Source organism: Schistocerca serialis, chromosome 10 (assembly GCF_023864345.2).
Source record: "Schistocerca serialis cubense isolate TAMUIC-IGC-003099 chromosome 10, iqSchSeri2.2, whole genome shotgun sequence".
NCBI lineage: Eukaryota > Metazoa > Arthropoda > Insecta > Orthoptera > Acrididae > Schistocerca > Schistocerca serialis.
Genome location: NC_064647.1, coordinates 71,619,832 through 71,638,444, shown reverse-complemented (window position 1 = coordinate 71,638,444; position 18,613 = coordinate 71,619,832). Strand labels below are relative to the sequence as shown.

The 18,613-nt window shown below is 45.0% G+C and overlaps 1 protein-coding gene across 1 annotated transcript in view; it reads left to right on the top strand.

The window, feature by feature from the left end:
- LOC126425084 (uncharacterized) overlaps positions 1-18,613 on the top strand; it is an 87,281-nt gene that overhangs the window by 65,479 nt on the left and 3,189 nt on the right. The window contains exons 5-6 of the mRNA XM_050087998.1: positions 4,722-4,808; positions 16,888-17,123. Of these exons, the coding sequence (XP_049943955.1) occupies positions 4,722-4,808; positions 16,888-17,123 (323 nt within the window). The remainder of the gene's footprint in view (positions 1-4,721; positions 4,809-16,887; positions 17,124-18,613) is intronic.

Below are 18,613 nucleotides of genomic sequence, written 5' to 3'. Positions count from 1 at the left end.
GACGTGTTAAGTTCTATCTGCAAAAAAGTCTTGAATCCAATCGCAGGTCTGCTCCGATACTCCGTAAGCTCGTATATTTTTCATTAAACAGCAATGCGGTACGGTGTCAAATGTCTTACTGAAATCAAGGAACACGACCTCAACCTAAGCGCCGTTGTCCACTGCGCTGTGTATCTAATGGAGGAACAGAGTGAGCTTAGTTTCGCAGGGTCTCTGTTTGCGGAATCCATTTTCGTTTTTATAGAGAGGATGTTCATTTTGCCAAAACATCATAATTCTTGAGCGTAAAACATCTTCCCTAATTCTACAACAGATTGACGTCAGCGATATAGGTCTATAATCATGTGGATCTGTCTTACGGCCTTTCTTAAAAACGGGAATGACCTGCGTTTTTTTCCAGTCGTTACGAACCTTTCATGGTTCAAGTGATCTACGATAAATTACTGGTAGAAGGTGAGCAAGTTCTTTTGCACGAACCGATGCGGCTGTGTTGGAGGAGGGGGTGCAGCAGGCAATCTCGTAAATGTTTGATCCTGTTTAATGAATTCTCCCAGTCTGTTGTGCGTAAAGAAAAAATGAAATGATCGTAAGGCATTGTTGGCCGGGAGGCCCCAACCGGGGAAGTTCAGCAGCAAAGTGCAAGTCTTATTTTAGTCGACGCCACATTGGGCAACTTGTGTGCCGGTGATGAGGATGAAACGATGGTGAGGACAACACAACACCCAGTCCACGAGTGGAGAAAAATCTACAACCAAGCTCGGGCCCGCTGCATGGGAGGCAGGCACGTTACCACCCAGCTAAACAGGCGGACCTCTGTGCGTAATTATTTCCACAAGTCACGTTTAATCCGGGTGCGCTGTCCAATGTCAACATGTCCAAAAACAGTGACCTGGGACAACCGCAGGAAAGGGACAATCATGTTACTAGACTTTTAAATTAATTACTTGTGATCTACTGCGATGATTTTTTGGCAGTTTATACCGTTTTCACCCCGCATATTGGATGTGTCTCCCACGGTTCATCAGGCGCTATTTCTCTCTTGTTGCGACAGGTATTTGAAGTTTAGCTTTTGCAAGGTATAGCCGGAGTGAGCCCAGACAAATGCTGCTTATCAAGTGTCTCACGCCATGGCCAGCGTCGACGGGGGGGGGGGGGGGGGGGTAGGTTTGTTTCCTGTTACAAACGGAATGATTTTAAAATGGAATTTTAGGTGCCCTAGAGTAGTCTAGTGCTTTATTCGTGCATATTACGATGGTCACTCCAAAAGAAATGCACACTATTTTTTTTATAATCCATCTATTACTCTACATGTTTGAAAGTTTTACAGTGTGTAGATACATCTTTTAGGAACAATATTTTCATTTCTCCACATAATTTCCATCCCTCTGAACGGCCTTACGCCATCTTGGAACCAGCGTTTGTATACCCGCACGGTAAAATTCTGGACCAACCTGTTGGAGCCACTGTTTGGCAGTGTGCACAAGGGAGTCATCATCTTCAAATCTTGTTCCACGAAGAGAGTCTTTCAGTTTCCTAAAGAGATGATAGTCACATGGAGCCAGGTCAGGACTGTAAGGCGGGTGTTTCAGTGTTGTCCATTCGAGTTTTGTGATCCATGGTTTTTTAGCTGACATGTGGCCGTGCATTGTCGTGCAACAGCAGAACATCATGCTTTTGCCGATGTCGAGCTTGACGTTTCTTCAGTGTCGTCACATATGCATCAGAATTTATGGTGGTTCCACTTGGCACGATATCCACAAGCAAGAGTCCTTCAGAATCGAAAAACACCGTAGCCGTAACTTTTCCAGCAGAAGGTGTAGTTTTGAATTTTTTTGGCGAATTTTCAATTGCCACTCCATTGATTGCCTCTTCGTCTCTGGTGAAAAATGATAGACCCATGTTTCATCACCTGTCACAATTCTTCCAAGAAATTCATCTGCACCATTCTCGTACTGTTTTAAAAGTTCGCTGCATGCCGTTTTTCTTGTTTCTTTGTGAGCCACTATCAACATCCTGGGAACCCACCTGGCACAAATCTTTTATAACGCCAACACTTTCAGTATTCTGCAAACATTTCCTTCCCCTATTCCGATGTAGCGTGACGATTCGTTCACTGTGATGCGTCTGTCAGCAGTCACCAATTCGTTAACTTTCAGCACATTGTTTGGAGTGTGTGCAGTACGAGGCCTGCCACTGCGAGGACAATCCTAAATATTGCCGTGCCCGCTTTCATCACGTAACCGGCTTGCCCACCGACTAACTGTACTGCGATCGACAGAATCATCTCCATACACCTTTCTCGACCTCTTGTGGATGTTTCCCACTGTCTCGTTTTGACAGCACAGGAATTCTGTGACAGCACGTTGCTTCTGACGAACGTCAAGTGTTGCAGCCATCTTGAAGACATGATGTGACGGCACCACTCACGGGAGCAGGTTGAACTAAGTTTGAAAACAAGCGGGAATGATGTATCTACACCCTGTGAAACTTTCACACATGCAGAATGAAAACTTTATTTTTTAGGAAAATAGCGTGCATTTCTTTTGGAGTGACTCTCGTAACAGCAACAGTTAAACACGAAGATTAACCAGTACTACAGCAGCGACTAAGAAGTGCTGCTGCACGCAGTAGCAAACGCAGTGGGCCATAGCGGTGCTGGGGTACTGGCTATTCTTCGTGTTTTACTGCCCCCGTTAATACACATCGATAAAAGGAATATCGCACTAGACTAATTTGCCACCGCTCTGCCGATTGGGCACATAAAATTTTATTTGTAATGGGAAATAAACTTACGCTTTCCGTTGACGTTTGGCGTCGCTTACAAAAGTGATGAGCAGCATTTGTCTGTGCTGACTCCAGCTACACATTGGAAAAAAAGAAATTTGCAAATAACTAGCGAAATGCCACAGAAAACGCGACTGACGACTCCTAAGAACGGCAACATGTGTACATGTCATTAACTATCAGATACGATATGCCATTCCTGTGTAGCTCATAGTCTAACTCCCTTTTTAATTTACATAATAATGTGGCAATTTACTTCAGTTCTTACCTTGACTAGTGAAATATAGTATGGACCTTGCAGTTTTAGGTTTTTGTATGCAGTTTCATTTCAGTATTGTTGGTGACATTCGAGGGATATTCGGAATATAGTCGCCGTTCGATGAGAGAAAATTGTACATTCATCAGAAAAAATATTTAGTGACGTTTTTCATTTTCTACAAACGTATTTCGCTTTTCCACGTTACCGCCTTTTATTTACAACAAGAGAATTACCCTGTCACGAACGGCTGCAGTCGAATAAAAGTACCTCTAAAATTCTAAGACGAATCAGTTCTGCGACATATCAAGATCATTTAACTTTCAAACTCAGTTTATAAGTGCAGTCAATGCTTGGAGGTTGTTGCTTTTGTGGTCTTCACTGCAGAGACTGGTTTGATGCACCTCTCCATGCTACTCTATCCTGTGCAAGGTTCTTCATCTCCCAGTACCTACTGCAACCTACATCCTTCTCAATCAGTATAGTGTATTCATCTTTTGGTCTCCCTCTACGATATTTACCATCCACGCTGCCCTCCAGTACTAAATTGGTGATCCCTTGATGCCTCAGAATATGCCCTACCAACCGATCCCTTCTTCTAGTCAAGTTGTGCTACAAATTTCTCTTAATGGTCGTAAAGACTACAGAAGCACATGTAGCTGGCCTGCCTGGCTAGCCACACAGTCTAACACGCTGCTTCCCGAGCGGGAAGGCGTGCCGGTCCCTGGCACAAATCCGACCGGCGGATTAGTGTCGAGGTCCGGTGTGCCGGCCAGTCTGTGCATGGTTTTTTGGCAGTTTTCCATCTGCCTCGGCGAATGCGGGCTGGTTCCCCTTACTCCGCCTCAGTTACACTACGTCAGTGATTGCTGCACAAACACTGTCTCCACGTACGCGTACACCATGATTACTCTACCACGCAAATATCTGGGGTACACTCATCTGGTATGAGACGTTTCCATGAGGGATCCACTGGGGGTCGAACCGCACAATAATCCTGGGTTCGGTGTGGGGCGGCGGTGGGGTATGTGGACTGCTGTGGCCTGTTGTGGGGTTGTAACCCACTGAGAGCTACGGCGAGACGAAGCCTCTCCGTCGTTTGTAGGTCCCTGTTTCAATACAAAATACACACTACAGTGTAATGGATAACTATTATATCCATCAGATTCACAAGAGTCATAAATGAGTTATTACTTGGCAAAAAGCCCAGCATTTGTTCGAAACATTGTATGTTACCACTTGCTTATAGACTCATGTTTCCCAAAACAGAAGGTGATGTGTTTCTGTAGGTGCTTCATTTATTCATTATCGAAGTGCAAATGTGGAATTTGAGTGAAGTGATTAAAATACAGAGCTATGGAACAGTACACACACATTGACAGGGTTAACATGTGAATATGTTGCATCATTTTCGATGTATCTGCGTTGCTGTAGTTAATGTAAAATATCGCACTGGTCACTGTACTATCCAGAACTCTACGATGTTTATCGTACAGACGCGGCCGACACTAATAGTTCAAGAGTGCTTTGTGACAAGGTTGGGACGAAAGAGTATTTTCATTGTGGCACAAAATGTAGCCATATCGAAAAACTCAATAACTTCTTAGTGATTATTGTTTTGTTTTACCACAAGTAAGATCATTAAAAATAGAATCCCTACTGACATAGTCTCACGTTTCAGTTTGCTGTAAACCTGATGTATGAAGATATCCCAAGACAGTGTCTCAATCTCATCGCCGAAAAGGCCTGGGAGCAAGGACACGTATGGGTAAGTATGATGACTTTTTTATAACAACTGATGCTTTATCTATGAAGGAGGTGTCACATTAAGGTCTGTGAAATTTTTCTGACTGAAAATATTTGGAGGTGTTCTGATTGCGTTATTGCACTATGATATTGTAATTCGATTGTTCAGTGGTTCACGCCTATTGCAAATTTAAGTATTTGGTTTGAGTAGAACTATAAGATTTCCTTTCGAAAATACGCTGAAGAAACTGGTGCACCTGCGTAATATCATGTACGGCCCCAGCGAGCGCACAGAAGTCCTACAGCACGACGTGCCATGGACTTGACTAATGTCTGAAATAGTCCTGGAGGGAATTGACACCATGAATCCTGCAGGGCTGTTCGTAAAGCCGTAAGAGTACAAGGGGTGGAGATTTCTTCTGAACAACACGTTGCAAGGCACCCCAGAAATGGTCAATAATGTTCATGTCTGGGCAGTCTGGTGGCCAGCGGAAGTGTTCAAACTCAGAAGAGTGTTTCTAAAGCCATTCTGTAGCAATTCTGGAGGTGTGGGGTGTCGCATTGTCCAGCTGAAATTGCCCAAGTCCGTCGGAATGCACAATGGACTTGAGTGGATGCTGGTGATCAAACAGGATGCTTACGTACATGTCATATGTTAGAGGTGTATCTAGACGTATCAGAGGTCCCATATCAATACAACTGCACACACCTCACACCAATACAGAGCCTCCACCAGCTTGTACAGTCTCCTGCTGACATCCAGGGTCCATGGATTCATGAGGTTGTCTCCATATCCGTACACGTCCATCCGCTTGATACAATTTGAAACGAGACTTGTCCGACCAGGCAACATGTTTCCAGTCATCAACAGTCCAATGTTGGTGTCGAGGGGCCCAGGCAAGGCGTACAGCTTTGTGTCGTGCAGTCATCAAGAGTACACGAGTGGGCCTTCGGCTCCGAAAGTCCATATCGATGATGTTTCGTTGAGTGGTTCGCACACTGACACTTGTTGATGGCCCAGGATTGAAATCTGCAGCAGTTTGCGGAAGGGCTGCACTTCTGTCACACTGAACGATTCTCCTCTGTCGTCGTTGGTCCCGTTCTTGCAGGATCTTTTTCCGACCGAGCGACGTCGGAGATTTGGTGTTTTACCGGATTCCTGATTTCAAGGTCCATTCGTGAAATGGTCGTACGGGAAAATCCCCACTTCATCGCCACCTCGGAGATGCTGTGTCTCATCCCTCGTGCGCTGACTATAACACCACGTTCAAACTCACTTAAATCTTGATATCTTGCCATTTTAGCGGCAGTAACCGATCTAACAACTGCGCCAGACGCTTGTTGTCTTATATAGGGACTGCCCACTCGAGCGCCATATGCTGCCTGTTTACAAATCTCCATATTTGATTACGCATGACTATACCAATTTCTTTGGCGCTTCACTGTAACTCTTTCGGCAACAACGAGGAGGAATCAAAAACTAAAGGGACTTTTGCAGTTTGCCACCGAAGTGCTTGGTAACACTGCTAGTATCCGGGGCTGAAGTATGTCGTCTGGATCAGTTCTACACAACATGTCAGTCTTATTCTCGCGCTGGTTGTGTATTGTAGCAGACCGTGGAACATGGCAGCTCCATTGTCAATCTGCACCAAGGAGGATATAGGGGCAGTCTTTCGCTCTTTGTTTGCAGAAGACGTTAAACTTGTGAAAATTATTCGTCGAATGCAAGTGTAGTGTGGTGACAGCTATTTATAGCGTAGCAAGATCTACGAATGAACAGAGCGCTTGAAACAAGGAATGGCGGGGAAAGATCGGGCAGGTCATCGACGTCAACAGCTGTGGACAATTTGGAAGTCGTTGAGGGAGTGGTGATGGAACACGCAGTGGACGGAATCGCCAGTACTTTACATATCAGCCATGGTACAGCACATTCCATCTTATACGACAGGCTAAACTTTGGGAAAGTATGTGCAAGATTTGTACCGACGAACTTCCAGCGTAGCGTAAGACGCGAAGGATGGCCATCTCTCGTAAAAATTTGACTCGTTATCATCGCGAGGGAGATTGATTTTTACAGCAAATCGTTACGGTAGACGAAACGTGGATGCCGCATAACGAACTGGGAAGTAAGGGCGCGAGCATGGTTTGGAAACCCCCATCATCACCAGAGGTTAAGAAATTTAAACGTCAGCCATCACCTGGTAAAGATTATGCTAAGAATGTTGTGGGACATGGAAGGTCTTGTAGCCGTTCAGTTCACCCCAAGACGCGAAACTGTGAACAATGAGAGCTACTTTGATGTGTTGCGAACTAAACTGATACTTGCAATCAGATCCAAAAGTCGTGGAAAACTGCGAAAAGTTGTTACCCTGCAGCAAGAAAACGCTCGGCCACATTCTTCCAAACGGACGGCTGGAACAGTAAAGAAGTTGGGACTCGAATTGCTGGAACACCCGCCATGCAGTCGACGCCTGGCTCCAATCGGTTTCCATGTCTGGACCAGTGAAGGAAGCGCTCAGGGGAAGAAGATTCGCAAACCGATGTAGAAGTCATTGATGCGGTGCAAAATTGTTTACAGGCGCAACCAGAAAGCTTTTTCCCGACGGAGTCAAAAAACTTGCGAAACGTTGGACAAAGTGTGTTGAAGTCGAGGCAGGTTATGTAGAAAAATAATGTGTGTTTCAATTTTCTGTCATCAGAATAAATATTTTTTTTTTTCTCAAATGGCTCTGAGCATTATGGGACTTAACGTCTGACGTCATCAGTCCCCTAGAACTTGAGAACTACTTAAACCTAACTAACCCAAGGACATCACACACATCCATGCTCAAGGCAGGATTCGAACCTGTGACCGTAGCAGTCGCGCAGTTCGGGACTTCGTGCGCCTAGAGCCACTCGGCCACAGCGGCCGACTTCTTTTTCTCAAAAATCTCTTTACTTTCTGACTTCCCCTTGTATTTATTTATTTATTTATTTATTTATTTTTAGGAATTTGACACTTAAAATGTTCAAGTGTTACCGAAGATCCAAATTTCAGTTTCTTAGCTTTACCTTCAACAATATCAGCAACAAAACAAATTATTCTGTGCTCAGTTATACTGCCAAAGATAATAAGAATTGTAAACGTTCAAACCGAAACAGTTGCGGAAATAAATGAAGTATAATATGTGGGATGGAGGATTCGTAAATGAAGCCCACAACGTAAAATCAGGATTGAAAACGTACATGAAATATTTTATGCCCTGTGTGGTATCCTAAAGAGCAAATGTATATATAGAAAAACAAAAACGGGGATCTATAAATCACTTATAGTCAACATATGCATGTGAAAATTGGGACTGAAGAATATTCGTCATGAATATAGTAGGCAAAATTTTTGGGGCAGTGAAGGGCCATGTCAGCTGAGGAGGGCGCATTCGAAAAAAATGTGTAAGCATCTGATGAAATGTGCAAACTCGCATTCAGTCACGTACCCCGATACGACAAAAGTCACTTCTTCGACACGACTAAAGCCATCCACTGAAAAAATGTACTATCTTAGCCAGTAAGTGAAACCCTTCTTAGCTCACAATGAATGACTCCAGAGTGTTGAAGAAGAAGCACATATGATCATGAGTACTCGCTGATTGCCTAGAAATACCTACTGCTTTACTGTGGATCTAAGAATCAATCTTGACGCACCAAGTCCTCAACTGAATTAATACGATTACTGTAAGACAATCACAAAATTAGCCAATGGAATCTCTCTTTAGCTCATCTACGCGACATGTGAAACGTACCTCAAGTGGCGATCATATTGCGCAATATTTCATATTGCACAGTAATAATGACCGTTTTAAGATGATATTGAAGGTTGCCTAATATAGTGTACAATATACTGACGAATGGACTGTAATTAGCTTTTATTGACCTAACTATTTACAAGTGGTAAGGTCTCTAGCTAATATTGCGCGCTGCGCAACAGAATTATAGGATTATTTTTTTCGAAATCCCCTTATTCCGCAGTTATTCCCAATCGCGATGCAAAGGGTTGAAAATGAGATGAGCGTATGGCATTTATTGGCCGGGATATCCCCTTCGGGGTTCGGCCGCCGTATTGCAAGTCTTTGAAGTTAACACCATTTCGGCGACTTGCATGTCAGTGACGACGAAAATGATGGTGAAGGACATAAAACACCCAGCCCCTTGCTGGAAATCGAACCCGGGCCCCCTTGCGCTGTAGGCGGTAACACTACCGCTGCGCTACGGAGGCGGGATTGAAATTTGGCTAAAAGGTGCCAACAAAATTCCGTGGCAACGGTGCAAAAGCGTGGCGCCCTGCGATGTCAGCCTTTGCCTTGCGGCGTTTCAAACAGCAACGTGTCGACACGTGCGAAAAAAAGGCCAAAGCTCAGAACTTCATGTGAGGTGTAAGGTGGGTTAATGGTGTCACATTGGCACCAAATTTCCCTACAACTCTTCCCAACGCCGCCGTCGACGTGTCACACGATGGGAAGGTCGTCGTAACCCCTCTTACCCACATTTCACCCCTTCTCTTGTCGCCTCTGCTGTGGAGGTCAGAACCGCGACGCCAGCGTTGAAGTCGCGTGGTTTGGTTACGGGTGCCCGAGGAAAACGTTTCACACGCACAGCCGCTCAGGATCCACACGGAAGGGCTACGGAGGGGGGGGGGGGGGGGGGGGGTTGCATAAAAGCAACCACCATTTTCCCTGGGGCGTTGATATCCACACATTTCGTTGTGGACAACTACAGTTCACAATGCGATGAGCAACAGGACGAAGTTCTTCACAGCCTTCGACACTACTGACAACCTTCGACGTTTCAAGTCTTCCCTGAGGACACTGGGGGTGGCACCTCTAATGAACGTGATTGCATTCATTCGACATACAGCGCGATCGGCAATTTTACTCTCGTGTAGAGGTTGGTACCACTAGGGACCCCTCAGTACCATTCGATGAAATCTGAACGTGACTCGAAGCAGCAGAAGGTGCTTATGATTTTTAAACCTCCTGTTTCGCATCCTCCTGTAGCTTGGTGATGAGGGGGTGCAATACTGACACACATGTGAACAAAGTGGCAAAGGGTTCCTCTAAGACTCTTCGGTTCAGGAAAATCATTCGTGACATCCACCTACCTTAAACGTGAAACTGTACTGAAACAAGTATCCAGAATGAGATTTTCACTTTGCAGCGGACTGTGCGCTGATATGAAACTTCCTGGAAGAATAAAACTGTGTGCCAGACTGAGATTCGAACTCGCAGGAAGGTAGGAGACGAGGTACTGGCAGAAGTAAAGCTGTGAGGACGGGGTGTGAGTCGTGCTTGGGTAGCTCAGATGGTAGAGCACTTGCCCGCTAAAGGCAAAGCCCCGAGTCAGAGTCTCGGTCCGGCACACAGTTTTAATCTGCCAGGAAGTTTCAACCTGTCAAGTATTCCTAGGCGCCTATAGGCAGGCACGTGAAACAGAAGGTGTGTCGAGGGGTTGTCTGCCTGCAGGCACCTCGAACAACTTGGCAGGAGCGAATATTGCAGTCGTGCTGTGCTGAAGGAGTATGATCATTTTCGATGTGGAATCATCCTCAGAATGTCCTTTGAGATGGCTTCATACGTGTGCGGTTATCACTACCACACAAAGTGATTGGCCTTGTGCCATGTTGAGTGATCATCAGATTATGTATCTCACCTGCATGTAGAAATTTGAAGTAAATTGGCAGATCAAAAAAAGTTATGCGTCACCCCCGTTCTCTTGAAGATAGACGTTGACTATGGATATTGTATCACAACACAGTCCTGTTGGCTATTCAGAGATGTTACTAAACCTGCCCAGGGATGTAAACAACCTTGCATGAGCAGCGCCTATTAGATGGAGGGGGTCTGACAGCCGATCAGTTCCAGTCATTCCACCAGGAAGCAGGTACACGGCTCATGTTGTCTGTAGTTCAACCATGCGTATATGGTCAATACCGAAGTTCGATCGCGTCCGTATTGTTACTTTAGACCAGGAAGGGCTCTCAACAAGGGAAGCGTCGAGGCATCTCAGATGAACCATAGCGATGTTGTTCAGACATGGAGGAGGTACAGAGAGACAGGAACTGTCGGTGACATGCCTCGCTCATGCCGCCCAGGGGTTACTACTGCAGTGGATCTACGGATTATAGCTCGGAGGAACCCTGACAGCAATGCTACCAAGTTGAATAATGCTATTCGCACACCCACGTGACTCGTGTTACAACTCAAACTTTGTGCAATAGGCTGCATGATGCGCAACTGCACTCCCGACATCCATGGCGAGGTCCATCTTTGCAACCACGACACCATGCAGTGCGGTACAGATGGGCCCAACAACATGCCGAATGGACCACTCAGGAGTGGCATCACGTTCTCTTCACTGATGACTGTCGCATATGCCTTTAACCAGACAATCGTCAGAGATGTGTTTGGAGGGAATCTGGTCAGGCTGAACGCCTTAAACACACTGTCCAGCGAGGTGGAGGTTTCCTGATTTTCTGGGGTGTCATTATGTACGGCCGACGAACGCCGCTGGTGGTCATGGAAGGTGCCGTAACGGCTGTACAATACGTGAATGCCATCCTCCGACCGATAGTGCAACCATATCGGCAGCATATTGGTGAGGCATTCGTCTTCAAGAGCAACAATTCACGCCCCCATCATGCATATCTTTTGAATAACTTCCTTCAGGATAACGACATTGTTCGAGTAAAGTGGCCGGCATGTTCCCCAGACATGAACCCTATCGAACATGCGTGGGAAAGATTGAAAAGGGCTGATTTATGGATGACGTGACCCACCAACCACTCTGAGGGATCTACGCCGAATCGCCGTTGAGGAGTGGGACAATCTGGACCAAAAGTGCTTTGATGAACTTGTGGATAGTAAGCCACAACGAATACAGGCGTGCACCAATGCAAGAGGGCGTGCTGTTGGGTATTACAGGTACCGGTGTGTACAGCAATCTGGACCATCACCTCTGATGGTCTCGCTGTATGTTGGTACAACATTCAATTTGTGGTTTTCACGAACAATAAAAAGGGCAGAAATGATGTTTATATGGATCACTATTCCAATTTCCTTCACAGGTTCCGGAACTCTCGGAACTGAGGCGATGCAAAACTTTTTTTGATGTGTGTATATGCAGAGTGAGTCAGGAGAAAAGGTACATGCTTTGAGGGGTGTACAAGTGATGATTCTGAACAAAAAACTCCTAATAAACATATGCCCTTTTCGTAATCGTTTCCGAGTAAACCAATGAAAACTACTAGGAAAGCTAAACGTTAGCGGCGTCCTTACTATGTCAGTACGACTTCATGGTGCAGTTGTTTACCTCAAGTCTCAATCCGACAGTGCTTGTCGTAGTGCAAGGAACTACAGTGTTGTTACGTGAACAACGAATACAGTTTTGTGTGGTGAAAATGCCACGGATCTTCACACATGCAGAGTATGCTGACATGGTGTTTGTCTATGGTTTGTCCAATGGGAACTAAAGAGGTGCTGTGTGAGAATACCAACAACGATTTCCGAATCGCAGAGAGCCAGGTAGCAGGGGGTTTAGCTGGGTGTTTCACGGATTGCGTGAGCGTGGTACGCTTCCCAGCGTAAATGTTGTCTCTGAACGTCCCGTACAACAAACTCTTAATGTAGCTGAGAACATTCTTCATTAGTGGAACGCAACCCTACTACTAGCTCTAGAAGAATTGCTGCCCAGCTTGGTATTCCACAGACACGAGTGATACGCACAGTACACGAGCACAGTCTGTATCCCTTTCATCGGCAGAGTGTACAACATCTGCATGAAGATGATGCTGCCGCCCGGCAAGAATTCTGTTAATGGATCATTGCCAACGATCGATTAATTCCACGTATTCAGTTCACTGATGCGCCAGTATTTACCCGCAACGGAATCAGCAACACGCGCAACTATCATGTATGGGCAAATTAAAATTTGCACGCTACTGTGGAAACGAAATTTCAACGACGTTTCTCAGTCAACGTGTGATGCCGTATTATTGATGACCAACTGATGGGTCCAGTTGTTTTAGATAACTGTCTTACTGGGACACGGTATCTTGAGCTTCTTCAAAATGTGTTATCTGAATACGTGGAAGATATTCCTTTGGCAACACGAGCCCATGTATGCTTTCAGCATGACGGAGCTCCTAAACATTCCGTACGGCCAGTGACACAGTATCTCAACACAACGTATCCTGGTCGTTGGATCTGTCACCGTGGAGTCATTGCTTGGCCACCGAGGTCACCCGATCTTACCCCATTGGATTACTGTTTGTGGGAGTGGCTGAAGAGCGACGTTTACAAGCGCAGAGTGGACAGAAGAGAGGAACTTCTAGCTCGTATTTTACATGCTTCTGCCTAGCTAAAGGAATGCGAAACTGAGCTCCGATCGGCGACGCAACACCTGTCTACAAGAGCAGCATCATGCGCTGAATTTGACGATGGACTGTTTGAACATCTTCTGTGAGGAAACGTACACAATTAAACGAACCATAACATGTCCGCTAGAGTAGCGTTACGGAATTGAAGTAAATCGGCCAAGAACTTTAAGAGATTTGTGGAAACCACATTTCCTCTTTATAGATTACATATGTATATATTTAAAGTCAGAAATCTTATGTTGAAAATTATCTTCCTCTTGTCTTGAAGATAAAGTGCGAAAAATATCACGAAGGTCGGAATAAAACTGTAGTTTTTTGTGAATTACAAACAAATAATCAAACGAACACTCTTTTTTTTATATACCGGGTAGTTACAATTGAACTTTCCCTATTTGACACGTTATAACATGGAAACTAATTGCCCTACAAGCACCAAACTTGGTAGCATTAATGTTAAGGAAGAGGAATAATGCAGGATCAATTCAATTGAAACACTTTTAATACGCTGCTACGGCTCATCATGCCATTACATACCAGTATCATGACTGCAACAAAAGCTGTTCAATATGGCGCCGATCAGTGTCCAGAAGAGTCTGAAAGCGCAGGATTGCATTTTGCACAGCAGAACGAAGCATGTCCGTGGGTATGGTGGCTACCTCTCTTGATATGCTGCACTTCAGACCAGCACATGTGTGAATGTTCCCCTGGTAAACCCTGTCCTACTGATAAGCCCCACAACCAGAAGTCACAGAGAGTGAGATCAAGTGATGGTACCGATCAAGCTTTTGGAAACGACGGGCTGATAATTGGATCGTTTCCAACTGTGATTTGGAAAAGCAGGCGAACTTCACGAGCGATGTGCGGTGGAGTCACATGCTGCATGAAAACTGGTTGAGTTCAAGGCGTCTCTCTAATGCAGAGCGGGAGAAGCATATTGCAGTAACGCTGGCCACTCACACAGCACGTTTTTCATCCTATAGCGCCAATCTCTTCAAAAAAGAATGGGCCAATGATGAACGTAGCTGTGAAGCCACACCATATGCTGACACGTTCACCATACTGAGGAACTTCCTGCACAATGAATTGTGGTGAAGATTCCCACCCTTGGCAATTCTGTGTGTTCGCCTCATCCGTCAGAGAAAAATTAGCTTCGTCTGTCCATAAGATGGTTCAGGGCGAGCCCTTGTCAACTTCAATCCTTACGCGAAAGTGGAGAGTGACATCGGCACGCTGTCGTGCGGCCTGCTGTACGATATGGATCTTGTATGGACACCATTTGAGAATGATTCGAAGCGCCTTCCGTACAGTGGACCATGGGATGTTCAACTGTCGTGGCACAGCACGTGTACTGCCTGCCGATCGGGAATTTTGAGCCACCTTGTCTGCCATAGCAACAGCGGTTTCATCAACAACCTGTGGTGCAAGCGGTCGTTGGCCTCTTCCCACAGCGACGCCCGGTTCTCCAGTTGATTCAAACTTCTTCATAATGCTCCACACAGCACGTGGATGAAGAACACCCTTCAGTAATTCTTTCAGCCAGCAATATTCCCGAAGCGCAGCTGCAGCATTGCTGTTGTTTTGATAATAGAGCTTCACCAATAATGCCCTGCTCCTTTTGTCCAAGGCCATGTTGACATGTCAAGTGCACTGCGGCTGGTCATGTGTGTGAGACTGTGAACCACAATGACTGCTCATGACACCTGGTGGCCACAGCTGGAACTGGACGGTGGCGCTGTGATGCATGGAAATTGTGAACTTAATTCTCCGGAGATTAATGCTACCAAGTTTGGTACTTGTACGGTAATTAGTTTCTGTCCTATAACGTGTTAAATAGGGTAAGCTTAACTATAACCAGTCAGTATATAGATTATGCAAACTTATTACTTTTTTTTGGGTTATAGTACCGAAGTGTGTCCATACGTTACTTTGTAGGGGGAGGGGAGGGGGGGATAACCAGGTGATACGGAGTACTTTTAATCCACTCTTAAGAAAAAGAAAACGATACAGAGTTATGCAAGTTGGTCGCAAATTGTAAATCATGAAGGTATCGACAGAAAATCAAATTTATAAACTTTGGCGGCCGATGGATGGATGTGTGATGTTGTAGAGCAGTTTCACCTCACAGCTGGCAAGGATAGTAAATAACAGTCGTGTCGATACCAGGGCATAAAGTTTTTCCAAATTTCGTTCCGTGTATTCATATCCACAGTGATTATGCCCCACAGACAGATACATGAGGAATACACACAGATGTCTCCTGTGTAGTTGAGTTCAAAGAAGCCAATTGGAGTAATAGGTAATTTGCTCGACATTTGAATGGGCCTGATGTCACTATTCGACGACGTTTGCAGGAATGAGTGAACTATGGTCGAATATAATGCCAGGAAGAAAGTGGTCGACCTAGAAAGGTGACAGAATGTGTCGACCAAGCAATCGGCAAGAGGTACTAATAGCCCTGTGTTCACCATTCTCATCCATCGTACGTGCAACAGATGCTTCAATACCCACAGAGATCATTAATACGCTCACAAAAAGGGGACTAAGCTCACGGCGTCTCTTGCACCAACTACCATTGACCTCTCTACAGCAGGCCGGTGTGGCCGTGCGGTTCTAGGCGCTTCAGTCTGGAACCGCGTGGCCGCTATGGTCGCAAGTTCGAATCCTGCCTCGGGCATGGATGTGTGTGATGTCCTTAGGTTACTTAGGTTTAAGTAGTTCGGCTGATGACCTCAGATGTTAAATCCCATAGTGCTTAGAGCCATTTGAACCATTTGAACGCCCCAGACAGTGGTGAGATACCAACCTGACTGTCACCCAATAACCGGGAGTGATGATCTGGGATGCCATTTCATTTCATAGCGGGACCTTTTTGGTTGTCAACTGAGCTGCCTTTAAAGCACAGCGGTATGTCGATATGTCGACGATGTTCTTTGGCCAGGTTTGTTGTCCTCCATAGCAAGCCATCCTGGGCTTACATTTCAGCAAGATAATGACTAACCACACACAGAGAGTTTTTATGCTGCCTGTCTTCGTGCCTTTCAACCCCTATCATGGCCAACAAGGTCGCCACATCTCTCTCCAATTGAGAACATTAGCGTTACTGGAAGGAACCAACTCGGGATTTTGAGTCTCTAAAGCGCCAGTTGGACTGAACTTGGGACAGTACCCGTCAGGAGGGCATATAACAACTCTGTCAACCAAAGCCACGACGAGCAGCTGCTTGCATAAGGGTCAGAGGTGGACCAACGATTTACTGACTTGCCCAATTTGTGAAGATCTTTCTCTTGAATATATCACCCAATTTTCCTGAAATTGCAATTACTTGTTTGGATGTATGTACACATCACAACTACCCATTTCCATCCCATTCGGATAGTTCCTATGTGGTACTTTTTTTTTGTCTTAACGCGCATTTTGGAAGGTGAACGGTAACTTGTAAATAGCCGTAAAAAAGTTCCAGTTCCGACTATGTTAAAAACCCCCGTAATACCGACATGTAAATCGTTTCCTCGAAAGAAAAACAGCTGACTACACTATAATACATCTCCTTTCCCCGAGAATTAGGGGTTGGTCACGATCCCCCTTGCCCCCAGGCATAGGTGCCTAGTACTGCAGACAGCACAAAACAGTTACTGCCCTTACTACATTATCACTTTGTTGCGATTATATTCTAAAGACAGATGTTATTTTTCAGGTGCCCATTTTCATTGACCCTCACAACTTCAGAACAGTAGGAGTTTTGAGGTACCTCCGCGAGAAGAGAGGAAATGGCAGCTACAGCAGCAGCAGCCGCTGTCGTGCCACTGGCGTTGCAGATGGGTGCACCACACCCCTGCCAGAGGATCAGGTGGGGTCTCCAGCAGGCTCCAGTGGCTGTGGGCAAGCAGCGAAGTGGCATGAGTACTGGCAGGATAGCGACGAGGGCACCAGGTACTCGTTACTACATTATTATGACAATTTTAAGGCACAAGTAATGTATCTCATTTCAAAGAGATGTAAAAAAGCTACAGTTCTAAACTGTTTCACTTGTTCATTTACTTAAAAGCTATTTTTTTGTGCTTCTGCCGTTACATATCAATATTCGGTTGACGTCAAAGTTTGATAAGCGGTTCTCCATTGTAAATTTGCCCTTGGAATATATGAACAACTACTCTTTGATTTGAATTTTTGAAATTCTTTCTATCGTTTTTGGCTAGTTTTCATCCATCACTCATAATATTTCTTCTTCTTCTTCTTGCGGCGGGGTTCTACAGCTCTCGCCACACGTCACATCTCTGTCGCTAAATGCCTTGATCTTGCCGTTCTTCGTCATTCCTTTGTATTCCTCTTCTCTACCATCGCTTCTTGAATATGCATGCATATCCAAAGGAGCAATGTGCCATTCTTGACAACACAGACACCGCAATAGTGTGTTTATCTACCGATACCAGGCAGCAACTTTCAATTAAAATGTCCTCCCCTGTATGGGAGTTACATAATGTGTGTATGAATATATGTTGCGACAGAAACGACAACATATGGAAGTTTGGTTCTGACCATGAGTCGTACACAGATAGTTAAAGCAGTTAAGGCGACCACACACATAAAACGAGAAATTCGGGCTCGAGTCCTGGTCTGGCATAAATTTTCATTGTCATCATTCCCATATACAGCTGATGGTTTTCATAACGGCTGTAGTCGCTACAGCACCTGTTCCTCCGATCATGCATGCAAGTCTGAAGGAACTATGCATCGTACTTTTGAACGCCACAGGCACTGCAATATCGTATTTTAACTTTGGTGTACCCCCCCCCCCCCGCACTCATCCCCCCCCCCCCGACCCTCCCCCCGAGATGTTTTCGTACCACAGATATGCCCGATGTATACCAGTTCTTTGGTTCAACAAATAAAAGTACCACAGACTGACTGCTCTCAAAAGAATGAACAGGTAAACAACAGTTAATCTAATGGGTGGCCAACAGAAAGACTACAGAATAGTTTCACTTGAAAAGAAAGAACGAATAACTTAGTCAATATGTATAGCTACAACAGAATGTACCCCCTGTTTTCATTCAGTTTCTGGTTTCTCTCAAAAGAAATGAATGGCCATAAAACAACAGTTAGCTAAATCAATTATTTCCTTTCAGTTGTCTCCGTAGACTGGTTTCACTCAAAAGGATGAATGAAGGATTCAATCGATACATCAAACTGCAACCAAATACGAGTAAGTCGAATGTTTTCTATAAAACCACTGAATCGATTGTTTTACTTCGATGTTCTCATCAAGCTTCTTATAATACCTTGTTGACTTAGTTGTTTTAAGACGTCACTTTCATTACTTAATGGTGTCAAATCGTTGAGCATTGTGTTATAATATAAAGGTTCGAATCCGTCTTCTGATATACACTCCTGGAAATGGAAAAAAGAACACATTGACACCG